Source organism: Asterias rubens, chromosome 19 (assembly GCF_902459465.1).
Source record: "Asterias rubens chromosome 19, eAstRub1.3, whole genome shotgun sequence".
NCBI classification, from domain to species: domain Eukaryota; kingdom Metazoa; phylum Echinodermata; class Asteroidea; order Forcipulatida; family Asteriidae; genus Asterias; species Asterias rubens.
In genome coordinates, this window is record NC_047080.1 from 6,552,073 (window position 1) to 6,571,142 (window position 19,070).

The following is a 19,070-nucleotide window of genomic DNA, read 5'->3' on the forward strand; positions in this document are numbered from 1 at the left end:
TATAAGCCCTTCAGAGTCAATGTGGCGTGTCGTGGCTGAGCGGTTGAGAGCAACAAATTCAAGTTCTGGTGTTTCTGATTTTAGAGTTTGGGTTTGAGTCCCAGTCATGACACCTGTGTCCTTAAAGCCATTATACACTGTCGGTACAGAAAAAAAAAAAAAGGTTCACAGATTTACAAATAATTAACAGGGTTTACAGAAGGTAATGTTGAAAGACTTCTCTTGAAGTATTATTCCATGAAATGCTTTACTTTTTGAGAAAACATTCTCGCTAGCGAGAATTACCGATTTATAGTAAGCACATGTCATGACACGACAAAACGCGCGGAAACAAGAGTGGGTTTTTCCCGTTATTTTCTCTCGACTCCTATGACTGATTGAACCTAAATTTTCACAGGTTTGTTATTGTATATATAGTTGTGATACACAAAGTGTGGGCCTTGGACAATACTGTTTACCGAAAGTGTATAATGGCTTTAAGCAAGACACTTAACCGTGATGCTTCAGCCTTCGGATTGGACGTTAAGCCGTTGGTCCCATGTGTTGTGTAAGGCACGAAAAAGAACCCAGTGCACTTATCGAAAAGAGACGGGGTTCGCCCCAGTGTTCCTGGTTTTATTGGCTATGTAAAAGGAGTAGGTCTCATAATTCAAACATCGTCCTTGCAGGAAAATACTGTATATTGAAGCGCCTTGTGCCTCACTGAGTGTTTGGTCAGCGTACTGCATAAGAAGCCACTATTATTGTTATTATTATTACGTCATACATGTAAGGTAATCAGCTCTGTTGGAGGGAGCGGTTTTATTCTTGGTTGTATTTGACATTTGTATTTTATGTTTGTATCTCAGGACAAGAATGTAGAACATCTGAGTAACGTCAAACCTGAAGGGCAAGATGTTTACATCAATGTGCGTCTATGGCTTGCTCAACAAGGAGTAGATTACAGTATGTGGAAGCAACGTATACCTGCAAATGCCCCACGTTAGTTTCTATTTTATTTTGTTTTAATTTGTTATAAGGGAATAAAAGAATGGCAGCACGGATGTGCGATAAAGCTTTATCACGCGGCTACGACCATGTGAGGTTTTAAACTGCTAGTTAAGACCGGGTCACTAGTCGCTCTTTATTTACAGATGACAGTTTTGTTAAAAAGCTTAATAATGTTGGACAATTTATAAAACGTTTCTGTTAATATTAATTTCCTTTCACGTCCTCTGGCTCAGTTTTTCCTAGGGACAACTTGCATGCGACGCTTAAAGGTTGCACGTAAATGCTTGTACCTACAGATTTTACAATGAGTACAAGTGTGTATTGAATGCATTAGGCATAAATTAGCAACTGGATAAGCTTGTGCACCCGTGCTTGTTTAAACGCTCTTCGTTATATCCCACGTTTTAAAACAAGGCCATGTGATCTCCCCTCAACCAATCAGAAAGGATAAACTCTCTTTATGAATTGTATCCATAAATGTATTATACATCGAGTAGTGCAAGAGCCAATAACTGATTATTTTGAGTAATGACCAATACTGTCCAGTGCCTTTAAGCGTCTTGTCCGTATCTATATTAACAGGAGACACACTGGAGACCCAGACGAGCCACCAGGAGACTAGAGGGAAGTATCTGATGGAGAAATACGCTCGACGTTGGAAACAAGGAGTCAAACGATCACCTGATAATCTACAGTTGGGAGGTCAAGCTTGGCTTAGAGGTGTCTTGTTTTCTCCTTCATCTAGAGCTGCTCGACAGGTGGCTTGTAACATTGTGGAGTCTCTCTGCCAAGTAAGAATTCATACTTTATTTTAATTCATTTCTTATTTTAACAACAATGTTTTTAAATGACCTGCTTCGTACTTCCCAATCCATGTCCCCTATGGCCTCTCCCCCATTCCCATGTATTGTCTTCCCCCATGTTTGCCTAGGGCCCTGTCGGACCAGCTGCTGCCAAGCAGGTCGGTCTTGGGCCAGGCGTTCCTAATCTGCTGGTATGCCCGCTGCTCCGATGGTCCTTTTTACTACATCCTTGTAGCAGAGCAGGGGACGTCCACGGGTGCCCTTCCCTAAAGACAAGTCACTGTATAGAGTATTACATGTACATACATGTAGCTGTAATTGATACGTGGTATTGATGTTCTAATGATTAGGTCTCTAGTCGCAGACAGCAGATGTTAGATCTCTTGACTAGCTACCTGGATGAAGTTGGTCCTAGTGGAGAGAGTGCATCGGAGTTCTTGGCCCTCTATCAACGATTAACCAAAGCCCCTCACTGGAAGCTGTACCTCGCTGCTAAGGGACTACTTCTCCATATTGGAACACTCATCACTCAGGTCAGCTCATTATGTTATTAATAATAATAATAACCAGTTTTTATATAGAGCTTTTCAAACCCAAGGATTTCTCAAAGCGCTTCCAACATTATTACCCCTGGTCACTTGGCCTTAAATCATTCCTTAAACCATCTCAACTTCCTTGGGAGTATACAGCCTGTGCAACAATTACATGTATATGCGCTACTCGGCTAAACCAATCACAAGAACCATCTCTGCCTCATAGGTACCCACTTACCTTGGGCCGAGAGAAGCAATTATAGTTAAGTGTCTTGCTCAGGGACACAAGTGTCACAACCAGGATTCGAACCCACACTCTGCTGAACAGAAGCATCAGAGCTTGAGTTCGGCGCTCTTATCTACTCTTATTTATTTATTTCATTATTAAACTTTTGGTTCTGTTGTCTTTACACCTTATTTGGACACAAAAGAAACCTACATGAATCGTTACAGCTGAATGTCTTCCAAAATACTCTTTCAGTTAATAAAGTATCCCAATTCCTAAACACAAAACTAAAATTAATATGTTGTTTCTTTTTGCATATTGACTGACAATATTAGCAACTGTCTGGGCGTTTTGTGATGATTGTACAGAAATGAGTGGTCTCTAAATAGATAAAGAAAAAACATTACGTTCTGTTTGCACAGAAATGTGTATCATTGCAACCATTTCTCTACAATATGTAAAAGCTCTAATAATTTATGGGTGACATCTTCCACTTGTCGCTTGTTGTGAGTTGTATAGTTATTGACTTTTGTTGGTTTTGATGTCTGTGTAGGAGATTGACATCCTGTTGGCCCTAGAGGAGACTACCTTGAGCTCAGACCTCTCACAAGGCTATGCCCTCAAGATGCTCACAGGTATGTACACATTAAGATCTACATGTATCTATAATTTTAACACCCCTTACCAATATTCTGCCTTTTCATTGGTTTAGAGCGCGTCACATGATATGTCTTAGTTTTACTAGACGACGGCCATGTGATAGCGCATCGGTTTGCCGTGCGCTAGTCCGAAGACTAGCACACGGCGTGCAGTACCCAGACGTCCTTTGCGTGTACGAGGATGATAAATTAATAGTCTGTAACCATTTCGGATTACATGACACTACATGCAGCACAGCACAGTAAAAGTTTTTGCAATCTGTATTTGCGTCGTCCGTGGATTGTAGCATTCAGGTCTGTAACTTATTTACAAATGTTTGGGGTGTTATAAACAAATATTGACTGCTTTTACTCGTGCAACATGGTTAAAACTTTGACTCCCTCTCTGATCCCCGGAGCGTTCTATTTTCCCTCGGCTTCACCTCGGGAAAATAGAACGCTCCGGGGATCACCTCGGGAGTCATAGTTTAAACCATAGCATTCGAAGCAGTCAATATTTGTATACTAGTGGCTTCTGTACATTTCTTTTGGGAGGAGCCTGGCTATTTTCCTTAAACGATTTGTACACCTGGTTGTACCCAGAAGTTTACTAGGTTTAGTAACTTTATTTTTGTTATGAGATATCTCCCAACTTTAAGGCCGGGCGGCCCGTTCAAGGTGAGGTCTACACTTAGCTGATTTGGGCTAGCGACCCAAATCAACTGTCCCCAGGGGCACGTGGCCAACGTACTCCAGGGACTGAAATAGGGCTGACCCCTTCACAGTAAAGATGTAGGCATGGGTATCATCCACTATAAATGTACAATGTAGGAGCCAAGTTTTCATGCCAAGTTACTTCTTGTTTTCCAAACCATTCAAAACTTCATACATCGCTTACAAACACAATAGTCTTACCTCAACCTTCCCTCCACCTTCCTCTCCCCTACGCCTTCCCCAGAATAGCAACTTTCCATAATCAACCATGTTAGCCCCTCTTACTTACTCGTTTCTTTCTGTTCAAATCCAGGCAAGGGACTCCCTTGTGTTTCTAGTTGCTTCATTTCACCAATGGTTTTAAATTGGTACCTTTTCACCAATGGTTTTAAATTGGTACCTTTTCACCAATGGTTTTAAAGTGGTACCTTTTCACCAATGGTTTTAAATTGGTACCTGTCTGTGGTGGTGTATTTGTTGACAAAGTAGTTCTGATAGATCAGTGATAGATCTAGTTCTGTGTTTGTTTTCCATTCTTTCCAAAGCTTAGGCTTACATGTAATAGATGTTAATTTTGCATCGGGGATAAAGAATATTCATTTTGGTTTTTACCCATATACACCGATGTCCGTTAGCACTGTATACTCAGTACTTACCTGAGTTCTGTGTAAACAAAATCACATGCATATTACTCGGGCATTGTCGGGTGGGATTCGAACCCACGACCTTGCAATTCTAGACCAGTGTCATACCAGCTAGACTACCAAGATTGCTGGGCTTGTAAAGAAAAAGGGTCTACATCCTCCTCTGTTAGGATAATAGTCTTCCTACTTTAAAGGCAGTGGACACTATTGGTAATTACTCAAAATAATTATTAGCTTAAAACCTTACTTGGTAATGAGTAATTAATGGGGAGAGGTTGATAGTATAAAACATTGTGAGAAACGGCTCCCTCTGAAGTGGAGTATTTTTTTAGAAAGAAGTAATTTTCCACGAATTTGATTTCAAGACCTCAGATTTAGAACTTGTGGTCTCTAAATCAAGCATCTGAAAGCACACAACTTTGTGTGACAAGGTTTTTTTTTTTTTCTCCATTATTATCTCGCAACTTCGATGACCGATTAAGCTCAAATTTTCACAGGTTTGGTATTTTATGCGTTTGTTGAGATACAGCAAGTGAGAAGACTGGTCTTTGACAATTACCAATAGTGTCCAGTGTCTTTAACTTGATTCTTTGTATGTTTATATCGGTATTTTTCATAAAAGTATGGAAATAAATGTGTATCTGAATTTAATTGAAATGAAAGCAAATGGACTTTCATCACATTTAAAAACAAAATAATGAGTGTGATTTCTCTTGTTGATGATCAGAGCTACTAGCAGGCTTTCTGGAAGTGGATACCATCAGGCGTCACTACAAGAGTAAATTACTTGGTCCTGTACTGAATGGTTACCTAGCACTACGTAAGCTGGTTGTACAAAGAACTAAACTTGTTGATGAGACTCAACAGATGCTATTGGATCTACTGGAAGACATGACTACAGGTAAGATGCTATCTCATCTTCTTATATATCATTCAATTTAGTGATTTATGTATCTGTTTACTGTCACTCAAACTCGTGCCTGTTTTTATGTTTATTTGGTCCAAGGGTGTGTACGACACTTGATAGTTTTTTCTCTACTTTTGGACTATTATCAGATTATGCCTAAAGAAGTGTCACCATTCAGTCTCCTGACATGCCTGACGTTGACTAGAGCACACTAGTCGAAACGTTGAGACCAATTTTAGAACTCAATCCGTGGTAGTGCAATTAATACCGACCCTGTAAGCTAAAGTAGTAGTCCCAGCCAATTTTCTATACCTTCCGTCCAGGTAGTAGTTAAAAAGCAGGACAGTTCTTTTTAGAACTGAGCAGTCTCCCGAACAATCCGATAAAAATTTACTCCCCGGTACTAGAATATATAGCAAAACAGTTCTCTAAAGAACAAACTCTACCTGGCAAGTACATAGATACACACATGGTGTTACCGCAAACCAAATATATATTGATACCTCACCATGCAATGCCTCAAATCATTTATACGAGTGTCACCATCTCCTCTTGAAAACAAATATTCTTTCACAACTGCATTGATTGACATTATTTGGTTTGACCCTTAATCATTAATCCAATGTCTGAAAGCTTTACATACTCAGTACTTTACCGATTCCTGTGAATAAAATCCTCAAGCATGTTGTACTTGGATGGGATTCAAATCCATGACCTTTGCCATTCTATAGCAGACGTCTTTCTTCCCTTTAGACCACTGAGATTGCCCGTTAGTAGAGGCAGTGCATTGATTGAGTTGTTTGACCTGAACACCTATGTGTGATACACTTGAAGACTGGGTGTGTTCAGAATCCCTTGGGGGGGGGAGGGGGGATTATCCACAGGCTACATGGGTGAGATTCGAACCCATGACCCCTGTATGCTATAGCAGGTGTCTGAACCACTACACCACTGAGCATTCAAGTTTAATTAAAAAACATCCTGTTAAAAAAAAATAACAATACATTTGCAGAAGAGGGGTCTGTTGAGATAATGAAATATTGGTAAACTATTTAAAGAATATACATCCAAAGGTTTGCCCCATTTTAAAACTGATGATGTCTCAGTACTTCTGAATATGGTTTGAAACTTCTGAATATGGTTTGATAATTAATGTTGAGGGAGAATTGCAACTGGCATCATTTATGTTTCATCCTTTCTTTACTGGGGCATCATTTTCTTCATTGTGTCAGACCTTTGCAATTTTTTGTTTGTTTGATTGTTTGCACAGGTACTGAGTCGGAGACCAGAGCCTTCATGGCTGTTTGTGTAGACACTGTCAAGCGTTACGTACTAGATGACCTGCGAACTCCAGTCTTCATCTTTGAGAGGCTGTGTAGCATCATTTATCCTGTAAGTCCGCTAAGATTTCAATCCTTTTTAGAGACTCTGGACACTATTGGTAATTGTCAAAGACCAGTCTTCTCACTTGGTGGATCTCAACATGCATAAAATAACAAACCGGTGAAAATTTGAGCTCAATTGGTCGTCGAAGTTGCGAGATAATAATGAAAGAAAAAACACCCTGGTCACACAAAGTTGTGTGCTTTCAGATGCTCGATTTCGGGACCTCAAATTCTTAATCTGAGGTGCCGAAATCAAATTTGCCGAAAATTACTTCCTTCTCGAAAATTATTTCACTTCAGAGGGAGCCGTTTCTCACAATGTTTTATACTATCAACATCTCCCCATTACTCGTTACCAAGTAAGGTTTTTTGCTAATAATTATTTTGAGTAATTACCAATAGTGTCCACCGCCTTTAATCTGAGCAATAAGAAATTGTGAATCTGGTTTCCTTTTTTTCTTTAAGAACAGTGACATAGAAAACTGAAAAACACTATAAAGTGAAATGTGGTTGGCATCTCTTTTTGTAATAAAAAAGTTGCCTGGATAAAAGGAAGAGATTTATTTGTTTATTAGAAATTACTTTTTGTTATGGTTGTTTCTTATTTCAGTTGAAAAAAGGAACAAGAAATAGGAACTAATGATTATAATAAAATAAGCACACGCAACCACCAAGGCTCTTGAATAAAGAAAAAACACTTTTTAAGATGGGTGTTGGAAGTTTTTTATGACTTTTTAGACCTACCTTATGAAACACTCTGTTAGGGTTAAAAGATGTAAATTTGAGCTCAATTGGTCATCAAAGTGGCCAGGTAATAATGGAAGAAAAACACCCTTGTCACACAAAGTTGTGTGCTTTCACATGCTTGGTTTCGAGACCTCAAAATCTAATAAAACTAATCTAATCTCACAAACTACACATTACTTCAGAGGGAGCCTTTTTTTCAAAATGTTTTATACTATCAACAGCTCTCCATTGATCCTTAACAAGTAAGTTTTTATGCTAACAATTATTTTGAGTAATTACCAATAGTGTCCAGTGCCTCTAAAAAACATGTTTTTTCTCTCTATAAACTGACTATTTCTGAACTTGGATTTATTCTGAAGGAGGAGAATGATGTAGGAGTATTCTTCATGACACTAGAGAAAGATCCACAGCAAGAAGACTTCCTCCAGGGGCGAATGCAAGGAAATCCTTACAACTTTAACGAGCCGTATATGGGTCCACTTATGAGAGATATCAAGAATAAGATATGCAGAGGTATGTCATGACCTATTAATAATAATAATAATGCAGAGATTTGTCATGAACCATGTAGGAATCAAACCCAGTAAGAATGAAAGAAGGGACTTCTTGAATGAGATATGCAGCGGTATGTCAAGAACCATGTGGAATTAAACCCAGTTAGGAATTATGTAAGGAACCTTTCGAAGAAGATATGCAGATGTATGTCATGAACCATGTAGGAATTTAATCCAGTTAGGAATTTGATAACGGACCTCTTAAAGTAGATATGCAGAGCTGTTAAAATCACCATGTAACAATTATTACCCAGATATGATTGAAAGAAGAAACAAACTTGAATAATATACGCAGTAGTATGGGTTTGACCATTTTGGAATACAACCTGTATATAAATTGAAGGAGGATGGATTTATTTAAATGAGTTTAAATGATATACATACAGATTTAGAGCACTAGTTAAAAAATGTCATACTGCCCTGTTTTTATTTGACCGTTTTTTGAAGTACACAGTCAATGCCTCTTTAGGGAAGGTACACGTTTGGTAATTGTCAAAGACCAGTCTTCTCACTTGGTGTATCCCAGCATAAGAATAAAATAACAAGCCTGTGAAAATTGTGAGAAAATGAGGTTGCGAGAAAATGATGAGAGAAAAAAACACCCTTGTTGGACGCATTTGTGTGCTTTCTGATTGGAATAAAAGAGTTCTGGCTAAAAGTCTTTTATTATTTGAGTGAGAAATTATTCCTTTCTAAAAATCTATTCTTCTTCAGAGGGAGCCGTTTGTCACAATGTTGTATACTATCAACAGCTCTCCAATGCTTGTTGCCAAGTCAGTTTTTAAGTTAATATTTGTTTTGAGTAATTACCAAACGTGTACCTTCCTTTTAAAGCCATTATACACTATCGGTAAACAGTATTGTCCAAGTCCCACACTTCGTGTATCACAACTTATATATAAAATAACAAACCTGTGAAAATTTGGGCTCAATCGATCATCGGAGTCGGGAGAAAATAACGGGAAAACCCACTCCTGTTTCCGCACGTTTCACCGTGTCATGACATGTGTTTAAAATAAATCCGTAATTCTCGCTATCGAGAATTGATATTGTTTTAATGTTTTCTCAAAAAGTAAAGCATTTCGTGGACCAATATTTCAAGAGAAGTCTTTCACCATTACCTTCCGTAAACCCTGTAAATTATTTGTAAATCTGTGAACTTTTTTTTTTTTCTGTACCGAAAGTGTATAATGGCTTTAAGCAACGAACATTCCTGACACTAATATCTTATGAAGAGTGTCAAGAGATCATTGACTTTGACCAACAACGTCTGCATAAATGTTGAACATTTTGTTTTAATTATTTAAGTTGTTGTTAGCTGTTTCTCACTTCATTCCTGTCTTTGAAGAAATAATTTTTTTTGCAAAAACCCCTGCATTTTGTGTATTGCAGAAAAAAACACTATGCAGTGGGCCGGGCCATGAAAATCATGGCACACTAATACTTCCTCCATGCTAATACACACTGATACACCCAACACATGGTGGATTTATTGCTGTATTATTGGGCCATGGGTGGGTGGGGGGGGGGGGGGGTCGGGGTTGAAGGAGGATGGCAAGTAAAAACATCTTGTTACACATGGCATCCCCATTGCTTTGATAAATAAATAAATTTATGGTCGACTGAAAAGAGGATAAGCACAAGCCCTTAGTGTTCTCTTTAGACTCTCCAATCAAAAAGTCAAACAAAATTTTCCCCTACCCCAAACCCACCCCTAACCACAACAGTAAATAACTGTTTGGAAGCTTCGGTGAGGCCTGCCAGCTGGCATCATCTAGCCTATAAGGTTAATATCTGTTGACAGACAAGCTGGCATTTTCAATTACCCAGCAGTACATGTATGCTAAGGCAATTTTTCGACGCAAGTCTATGGGGAAATCCCCCGAACCTTGGACCAGTGCCAGTTGATATGGATGTAGCAGGTAAACTTGATAAGCTAGGCCACTCAAATTCTCCATTAATTTTTTTTTAAACGTATAATGGAGGAAGTCAAGAAATGAAGGCTCTCTGCTTTATTCATAAGAGGAGTAATTAACAAAAAATGCTAATTGTGCCAATAAAACCATGGCTCTCTCACTAAATACAGGGTTGTATAAATAACTGCCAAATTGGACACAAGGGTCAAATAATCACCTTCATGTTCAGAGACTCACATGAGTAAACTTACACAAGGGTCAATCAATCACCTTCATGTTCAGAGACTCGCATGAGTAAACTTACACAAGGGTCAATCAATCACCTTCATGTTCAGAGACTCGCATGAGTAAACTTACACAAGGGTCAATCAATCACCTTCATGTTCAGAGACTCGCATGAGTAAACTTACACAAGGGTCAATCAATCACCTTCATGTTCAGAGACTCGCATGAGTAAACTTTCACAAGGGTCAATCAATCACCTTCATGTTCAGAGACTCGCATGAGTAAACTTACACAAGGGTCAATCAATCACCTTCATGTTCAGAGACTCGCATGAGTAAACTTACACAAGGGTCAATCAATCACCTTCATGTTCAGAGACTCGCATGAGTAAACTTACACAAGGGTCAATCAATCACCTTCATGTTCAGAGACTCGCATGACACAACTTAAACTGCCACTGAACACTCATACCCTTAGATGGAAATAGCATTCATTTATGCCCTTTTTGTTCCCTTACAGACTGTGAGCTGATTGCACTGCTTGAAGATGATACAGGCATGGAGGTAAGAAGCTTTATGAATATTCAGATATTCATGGCCTAGATATTGCACACATTCTGATTGGTTGATGAATACTCCAGAAGACGATCAGAGCATACTGATCAAAAACGTTGAGTTGAAACCAACGGTTCTTTTCAGAACCACCCCAACTCATTAGATTACATGGTGTTACCGCAAACCTTTCCATATAATACTCAGATATTCATGACCAAGAGAATGCGGACATTCTGATTGGTTGATGTATACCAGACATACTGATAGGTTGATGAATATTCAGACATTCATGTATTTTGATTGGTTGCAAATTTCATTTTTATTGTCACAACAACCTTTGTTTGTCCAGTTTTTGTTTCAAGCAAACATGGTCCACCTTTCATGGCGCTGCTTACCACAGAAATCTCTCCATACAGCAGATAGGATTGTGCACTTCAAAGGGCCCCATAAGTGCAGAATTCTGTGGAATTAAGCAGCACCATGCTTTATGTATCTAGATTCCTTAAATTATTTTCCTGTGTATTACTTTGATTTGTATAAATTTTGTCTGGTCCAGACTTTTATTGTTGTTCTTTTCCAGCGCCTTGAGGCGGATTCTTTCTGCTATTGTTTTTGCGCATTATAAATTTATCTTTATTATTATTATTATTATTATTATTATTATTATTATGATTAATTAATTGGGCCCTGGTTGTGATGAGTCCATAATGTTGCTTAGTATTAGAAAATGCACTTTAGATTCTCAGGAATATTTTAATTTTACTAATACTAAAAAAATGTCAAACTAACTCAAAATGTATTTTATAATTTCAACTTAGCTTTTGGTCAACAACAAAATCATCAGTTTGGATCTACCTGTCAGGTACATCTACCAAAAGATCTGGTGTCCTGACAATGAGGTGAGATTTGTGTATAGAGTTAATACAAACTTGAATCACTGTTCATGAAAATGAGGTGAGATTTGTGTATAGAGTTAATGCAAACTTGAATCACTGTTCATGAAAATGAGGTGAGATTTGTGTATAGAGTTAATGCAAACTTGAATCACTGTTCATGAAAATGAGGTGAGATTTGTGTATAGAGTTAATACAAACTTGAATCACTGTTCATGAAAATGAGGTGAGATTTGTGTATAGAGTTAATGCAAACTTGAATCACTGTTCATGAAAATGAGGTGAGATTTGTGTATAGAGTTAATGCAAACTTGAATCACTGTTCATGAAAATGAGGTGAGATTTGTGTATAGAGTTAATGCAAACTTGAATCACTGTTCATGAAAATGAGGTGAGATTTGTGTATAGAGTTAATGCAAACTTGAATCACTGTTCATGAAAATGAGGTGAGATTTGTGTATAGAGTTAATGCAAACTTTAATCACTGTTCATGTACATGTAGGTCAGAGAATGACTTGGTTGGGTACTTAATTTGGGAATCAGAAATGCTAGTCATTGGTCTTTAAAAAAAACATCCAAATTATCTCATAAAATGCATCAGAATCGTAATGGGTGCACTTTTAAAATGATTTGATGTATTTATTTATTTGCATTTCTGTTTTCTGGTAATGATACCAAGGGACCCTGAATATGCCTTGCACTGTGACACTTGCATGTAGGCCTGAAAATACAGTGTAGGGAAGTCGCTAAAGAAATGTTTAGTTTGAGATGGAGGACACCACTAAGCCAACCTGATCTGAGTGCAAGATACTTCTAGCTAACCTGATCTGATAGCGCGTCATGGCCGAGCTGTTAGGAGCACCGGACTCAGATTGTGGTGTCTCTGACCAGCAGAGTGTGGGTTCAAGTCTTAGTCTTAGCACTTGTGTCTTTGAGCAAGACACTTTACCCATAATTGCTCTGTCTTTCAGATGGGACATTAATCCATACATGTAGGTCCCATGTTCGTGCCCGTAAAAGAGCCAGAACACTTATCATGGAATAGTAGGGGGTAAACCCAGGGTTTCTGGTTCACATAGCAAGCACCATTGATTACAGATTTCCTCAGGCTTGCGAGCTACAGTGATTAAGTTCACTTATAATACATCATTGGTTTCATTACCAGAAATATATAGTATTAAAGGCAGTGGACACTATTGGTAATTACTCAAAATAATTATTAGCATTAAACCTTTCTTGGTGATGAGTAATAGGGAGAGGTTGATGGAATAAAACATTGTGAGAAACGGCTCCCTCTGAAGTGCCATAGTTTTCGAGAAAGAAGTAATTTTCCACGAATTTGATTTCGAGACCTCAGATTTAGAACTTGAGGTCTCGAAATCAACCATCTAAACACACACAACTTCGTGTGACAAGGGTGTTTTTTTCTTTCATCATTATGTCGCAACTTCGGTGACCGATTTAGCTCAAATTTTCACAGGTTTGTTATTTTATGCATATGTTGAGATACAGCAAGTGAGAAGAATGGGGCTTGACAATTACCCAATTGTGTCCAGTGTCTTAAAGTAATAGTAGTGCAAGATACACATGTACCACTAAAGCCTACATGTACAGTAGTTCATACTTCCTAATAATGCAAATACGATACGAATTTTGGCGTCACAAATTCGCACCAGATAATTCTTAAGAGTTGAGGTGCGAAAACTGAGCTGTGACGTCAAAATTTGTATCGCAGGAAGTATAAACCAACCTAACCAACTTTTAAGCCAACCTAACCTTTGTGTTCATAATTTCAGGGAGAGCCAATGCGGATTGTATATAGGATGAGAGGCCTACTTGGTGATGCTACAGAGGACATCATTGACTCTGTTGATAACAATAGTGGTATGTCAATATCGCAACAGTTTTCTTGTTGAAGTCTGTATTCTGGGGAATGGAGACGGTAGCAATGCCTTGATTATAGCACTAGTTTATTTTAAAAACATTTCCAGGAACTTTCGTAGACATCAAATCTTATCCCTGTAATAGTATATCGTGCCCATTGTCATTTGCAGGGAGTAGTTTATACTACTATATTATATTTATATTCATTGGTCAGAAAAGATTTGCAACGCCCAATGCCAAAATCAGGCACTCCTTGGCAATAGTAAAATGGCACTAAAAGTGAAGACCTTTGAAACATCAGCCATGATACTAATGTGATTTGAACATTTGATATGATCATAAATACTTACCTCATAGGACGTATAATTGTGCGTATTTGGAAGCTCTTATTCTCATCTATTTGATGAGCAAATAAACACAGTTTTGGCAGGAGGCGTCTGGTGTTGACATGAAATGTCACATGTGTGTTTTCTCTTAATCTTTTTCATTAATTAAGTAATATTTCTTCACTGTTGAATTAGAATTCTGCATTTTATCTTACAATGGTTGTGATTGGTTGATTTTCTCCTCATGAATATTCAGATGAAGAGGCTGATGATGAAGACACCTATAAGATGGCTGGTGTTATGAGTGAATGTAAGGGACTTGAGATCATACTACACAGGTAGGTAGCAGATCAACATTCATGTAATAACAAAAACAAGTATAGACTAACTATTTTAGTTTTATAAGCTTTACAATTCATTTTGTTCAATTTCTAACCATGATTTTGTGTTTGGGAATTATTTTGTTGAAATAGTTACTTGCAACTTTTTAAATTGCTCAGTCAGTTTTCCTTACTTAATCCTGAAAGAAATCTTTTCATACCCTTAAGTTGATCCCCTTACATACAATGTAGCTTCCTAGATTGTGTCGTAAACTGGGCATTTCTTAAAAACTACAGCACCTAAGCAGTAATATTTTAAGGAAAGCCTTCTACCATCAAACCCTGTTAGTTTAATGTACATGTAAATCTGTGGACATTGTGTTTTGTGTCCTACAAAAAGTACCCAGACCCTTTAAGTAAGGTTTCAGAATTCAACTTTTTAAAACTTTATTCTGATAACACTCGAGGTGATTTGATAATTGTGTAATTGATTTTGTCGCGCAGGCTTGCATGTCTGACGGATCTTGTGCGAGGTCGTCAGCTATTGACCGTTCTCTTGAAGCTGCTGTGTTTCTGCACCAAGGTGAAAGTAAATCGTCAACGTTTGATTGAACCCACAATGCAAGCTGTCAACATCATGTTAGCTGTACTGAATAGGGTAGGGTGGATTTCATGTATTTCATATCAGCTAATGTAAAATTAATAAAACCATGCTAATATAGGGCATTCATAAATACCCGGGACAGTTTATCCATTCTGATTGGTCGAGAGGAGATCAGGTAGCCATGTTTAAACGTGTGATATAAACACAGTGTTTAAACATACACGTGGTGCGCAAGCTTATGCTGGCGCTATTTACGTGTAACGCAATGAATACTTACCGGATACTCAATGTATTTGCACGTGCGCGTATGCACAACCGTTGTGCGTCTATGCAATTTTTACCCAACGCAAAACGAAGGTCGGACATGAACTGAAAATTTACACTGAAAATGGCAGATTTTACAACATGCTTTTTAACAATAAGGACATTTATGAATGGGAATGATAAATGAGTATTGACTTGGTCTAAATAAAACAGCCTTTTAAAACCCTGCCAGTTTTAAACAGTCGTTTAAGATCTTAGTGCCTACTCTTTTTTCCCCTTATTACTTACCATGTATGATCTTGTCTTGACTGTAGGCATGTCATGCCCTATTGGTTAAGAGCACCGAATTCAAACTCTGGTGTTTCTGATCAGCAGTGTGTGGGTTTGAGTCCCCAGCCGTGACATCGATGTCCTTAAGCAAGACATTTAACCATGATGCTTCGTCCTTCGGATGGGATGTAAAGCCATTGGTCCCGTGTGTGGTGTATTGCATAAGAGATCACAGTGCAATATCGTAAAGAGAAGGGGTTCACCCTGATATACCTGGTTTGATTAACAGCATATTGCACCTTACATGTTGCACCTTGTAAACCATACATGATGCTGTGTAAAAGAAGTTGGTCTAATAATTTAAAGGTAGTCCCACATACCATGCAGGAAATTATTGTATGTTAAAGTACATTGAGTGTGACGGATATGCGCGCTATACATGTATATTAAAGGCAGTGGACACTATTGGTAATTACTCAAAATAATTATCATCATAAAACCTTTCTTGATTACGAGTAATGGGGAGAGATTGATGGTATAAAACATTGTGAGAAACGGCTCTCTCTGAAGTGCCATAGCTTTCGAGAAAGAAGTCATTTTCAACGAATTTGATTTTGAGACCTCAGATTTAGAACTTGAGGTCTCGAAATCAACCATCTAAACGCACACAACTTCGTGTGACTAGGGTGTTTTCTTCTTTCATTATTATCTTGCAACTTTGATGACCGATGGAGCTCAAATTTTCACAGGTTAGTTATTTTATGCATAATGTTGAGATACACCAACTGTGAAGGCTAGTCTTTGACAATTACCAAAAGTGTCCACTGCCTTTAAGAAACCACTATTATTATCATCATTAGGTGCTTCTTGCCGAGAATGAAGAGCCTGGATCAGGAGGTGGGACTGCAGTAACTGAGCAACTTCTCTCCATCATGGAAGTCATCTTACAAGAAGCTAACAATGAACCATTGGATCACGGCAAACCTACAGTCATCTTATCATGTGATAAGACCCAGCTGGTTGTCTTACTAGATCGTATTAATAGTCCCTTTGTACGATCCCACTCAACGGTCCTACAAGGTCTGATGAGGATTATACCATTCTTATCCTTTGGTGATAAGGACAAGATGACCACACTGGTGCTCCACTTTGAGCCGTACCTGGACTTCCACAAGTAAGTTTAACCATTCAACAACTTGGACACTATTGGTAATTAGCACAAAAACTTACTTGGTAATGAGCATTGGAGAGCTATTCATAGTATAAAACATTGGGAGAGACGGCTCCCTCTGAAGTATAGTAGTTTTTAAGAAACAAGTAATTTCTCAATAAAATATTTAAACTGAATTTGAGACCTCAGCTGAGGTCTCAAATTCAAGGAAAGAACACAACTTGTGCGACAAGGGTATTTTTTCTTCCATTATTCTTTCGTAACTTTGACGGCTGATTGAGTTCAAATTTTCACAGGTTTGTTGTTTTATGCATATATTGAGATGTACCAAGTGAGAAAACTGGTCTTTGACAACTACCAAAGGTTTCCAGTGCCTCATAACTCTTTTTGTTGATCTGATAATGAAATATAGGACACCCAAATATTCTGAAAAAAATGTAAAAAACTAGACAATTTTTAAATGTAGGTAGGGCTGGCTGGGTGATTGCCAGATTTAGAAAACCTAGGTAGACAAACTCTTATCTAGTCTTAGATAGATTATGAACTAAATTCCTCAGATGTGAAAAGCAAGATTCTATAATGACAACCTGATCTTAAACAAACAGTTTTGATTCCTGACATCATAACTTGCTCACAATTTAATTTTCCTTCAGACCTAACATGAATAGCAACTGAACACCTAAACCTTACAGGCTTGAAGCAAAGTAGAACTGGTTTAGCTTCAAAGTGTAATATTCAAGTCATCAAATTCAATTTAAGGTTGCTTTAGGACTTCAGCATTACTGTTATTAAGGCAAACAAACATCTTGTGTACCTGTGACAAATTTAGGCCTTTCTGTTATTGTTTTTTTTTGTTTCAGATTTGACAGTGATCACACACAAGATGAGGAAATCCACTTGGAGTGTTTCTGTGCTATCGCTGCAGGGATAGAGGTAAATAACAACTTTATCTTAGGGGCCGTGTCAAAACCTCGAAGCCGTTGCATTCTGCGTCCTTTCTGCTCGATTCCGCGGACTTTGATAACAAAAGGACCCGTAGCAACCAAATCTTTGTTAATTTTAAAAACATAATCATTCCGAAATTAGCCAATATGTTTTTATATACGGGAAAATATGACGGGACGGGAAGAACTCTGGATGTGTTTATTCAATACGGAATCTTAAGGCCGGGACATGAATTTATTTATCATACAGCCGGTCCATGTCCAAGCCGCTGTTATTCATAACCTGAAATGAAACTGTTTATGAAACTTTTTGTAATACCAAAAATAGCGGCTGGCATGGATAGCTCAATAAACTTCACCGCTTTAACGCACACAGCTGTTCTTTCGCAGACTGTCCGAGGTCATTAGCAACGCGGTATTTGCTGGCCAGTCCGCAGCTTGTCTGTAGAGGAATGCTCAGGAGGTTTTGACAAAGCGCCTTAATCCTTTAAACTTAACTCGACCCTTTTGGGGCAATTTTGGGGCTAATGCAATGCATACAAATATGTGTGTGTCTGCAGTGCAGAATTAGTTGCTTTCACTATGCGGTATTACCAATAGTGCCATTCAACTTAACAAACGAGTGAAACTACACAGTGTCTGATCTAAACCTTTCCCCTACATGTATGTACACACAAAGCTGTGTTTACTGAGATAATAACGGCTTGCACATTGCTGCAAATCAAATGTTGCAGTTGTTGCACTTGCAAGATAATATTAAATAATTTTGTTATTTTCTTCTTAGAATAACGCCAATGGGAACGAGTTAAAGGATCTGATAATCAAAGAAGGTATCGTGGAGAAAGCTGTCAGCTACATCACAAGAAATCTACCTCAGGCATCAAAGTAAGCTATTTTTAATCTACTATTGAATAAAACTAAAGACTGAAAACTTCAAAGAAAGCTAGTTGTACAATGGGTCTGTATAAGCACTGTGCAAAAAGTCAAGATGTTTATTGAGCACTATATATCTTATTGACATTGCATTATGGCACACCAGTCTTTGAGGCTTTCTCCACTGCCTATTATGTCTGATACCCCAAACTGACTCTACAGTTCATAGAGTACATGTACATACCTCGCAATGATACCCCGAACTATAGTCCTGAATAAATTGTTTTGTATTCAGTTCAGTCCTGTAAAGACACATTGCACTTCCTTCACAGGCAGCTGCTCTGACCATGAGCAGCATGGTCTGCCTTTTTTTTTTTGGTAGGGCACGTAAAAGAACCTTGTGGACAAGTAGAGGTTTACCCCAGTGCTTCTGATCCACATAGCAAGCACCCTTGTTTACATGTGTTCCTCAGGCTTGTGAGCTACAGTGATTAAGTTCACTTATGAGGGGTGCTTGGTTTCATTACCAGATAAATATAACAAAAATTAAAAAGACATTAATGCGTAATGCACCGTAACGCACCGGGAGTCGGACTTCCAAAACTGTGCGACCAAGATCTGTCATGGGTGATGTCATTAGCTGAATTGAGTGAATAGAAGGTTGAAGAACCAAACACCTCTCTGC

The 19,070-nt window shown here is 38.2% G+C and overlaps 1 protein-coding gene across 1 annotated transcript in view; it reads left to right on the forward strand.

The window, feature by feature from the left end:
* The window catches only part of LOC117303093 (E3 ubiquitin-protein ligase UBR4-like), a 134,122-nt gene that overhangs the window by 99,387 nt on the left and 15,665 nt on the right, over positions 1-19,070 (forward strand). The window contains exons 86-100 of the mRNA XM_033787171.1: positions 849-981; positions 1,573-1,781; positions 2,144-2,326; positions 3,106-3,187; positions 5,276-5,449; positions 6,726-6,847; positions 7,947-8,100; positions 10,802-10,845; positions 11,655-11,735; positions 13,526-13,613; positions 14,196-14,277; positions 14,764-14,917; positions 16,258-16,571; positions 17,429-17,501; positions 18,297-18,397. Coding sequence (XP_033643062.1) covers positions 849-981; positions 1,573-1,781; positions 2,144-2,326; positions 3,106-3,187; positions 5,276-5,449; positions 6,726-6,847; positions 7,947-8,100; positions 10,802-10,845; positions 11,655-11,735; positions 13,526-13,613; positions 14,196-14,277; positions 14,764-14,917; positions 16,258-16,571; positions 17,429-17,501; positions 18,297-18,397 — 1,994 coding nt within the window. The remainder of the gene's footprint in view (positions 1-848; positions 982-1,572; positions 1,782-2,143; positions 2,327-3,105; positions 3,188-5,275; positions 5,450-6,725; positions 6,848-7,946; positions 8,101-10,801; positions 10,846-11,654; positions 11,736-13,525; positions 13,614-14,195; positions 14,278-14,763; positions 14,918-16,257; positions 16,572-17,428; positions 17,502-18,296; positions 18,398-19,070) is intronic.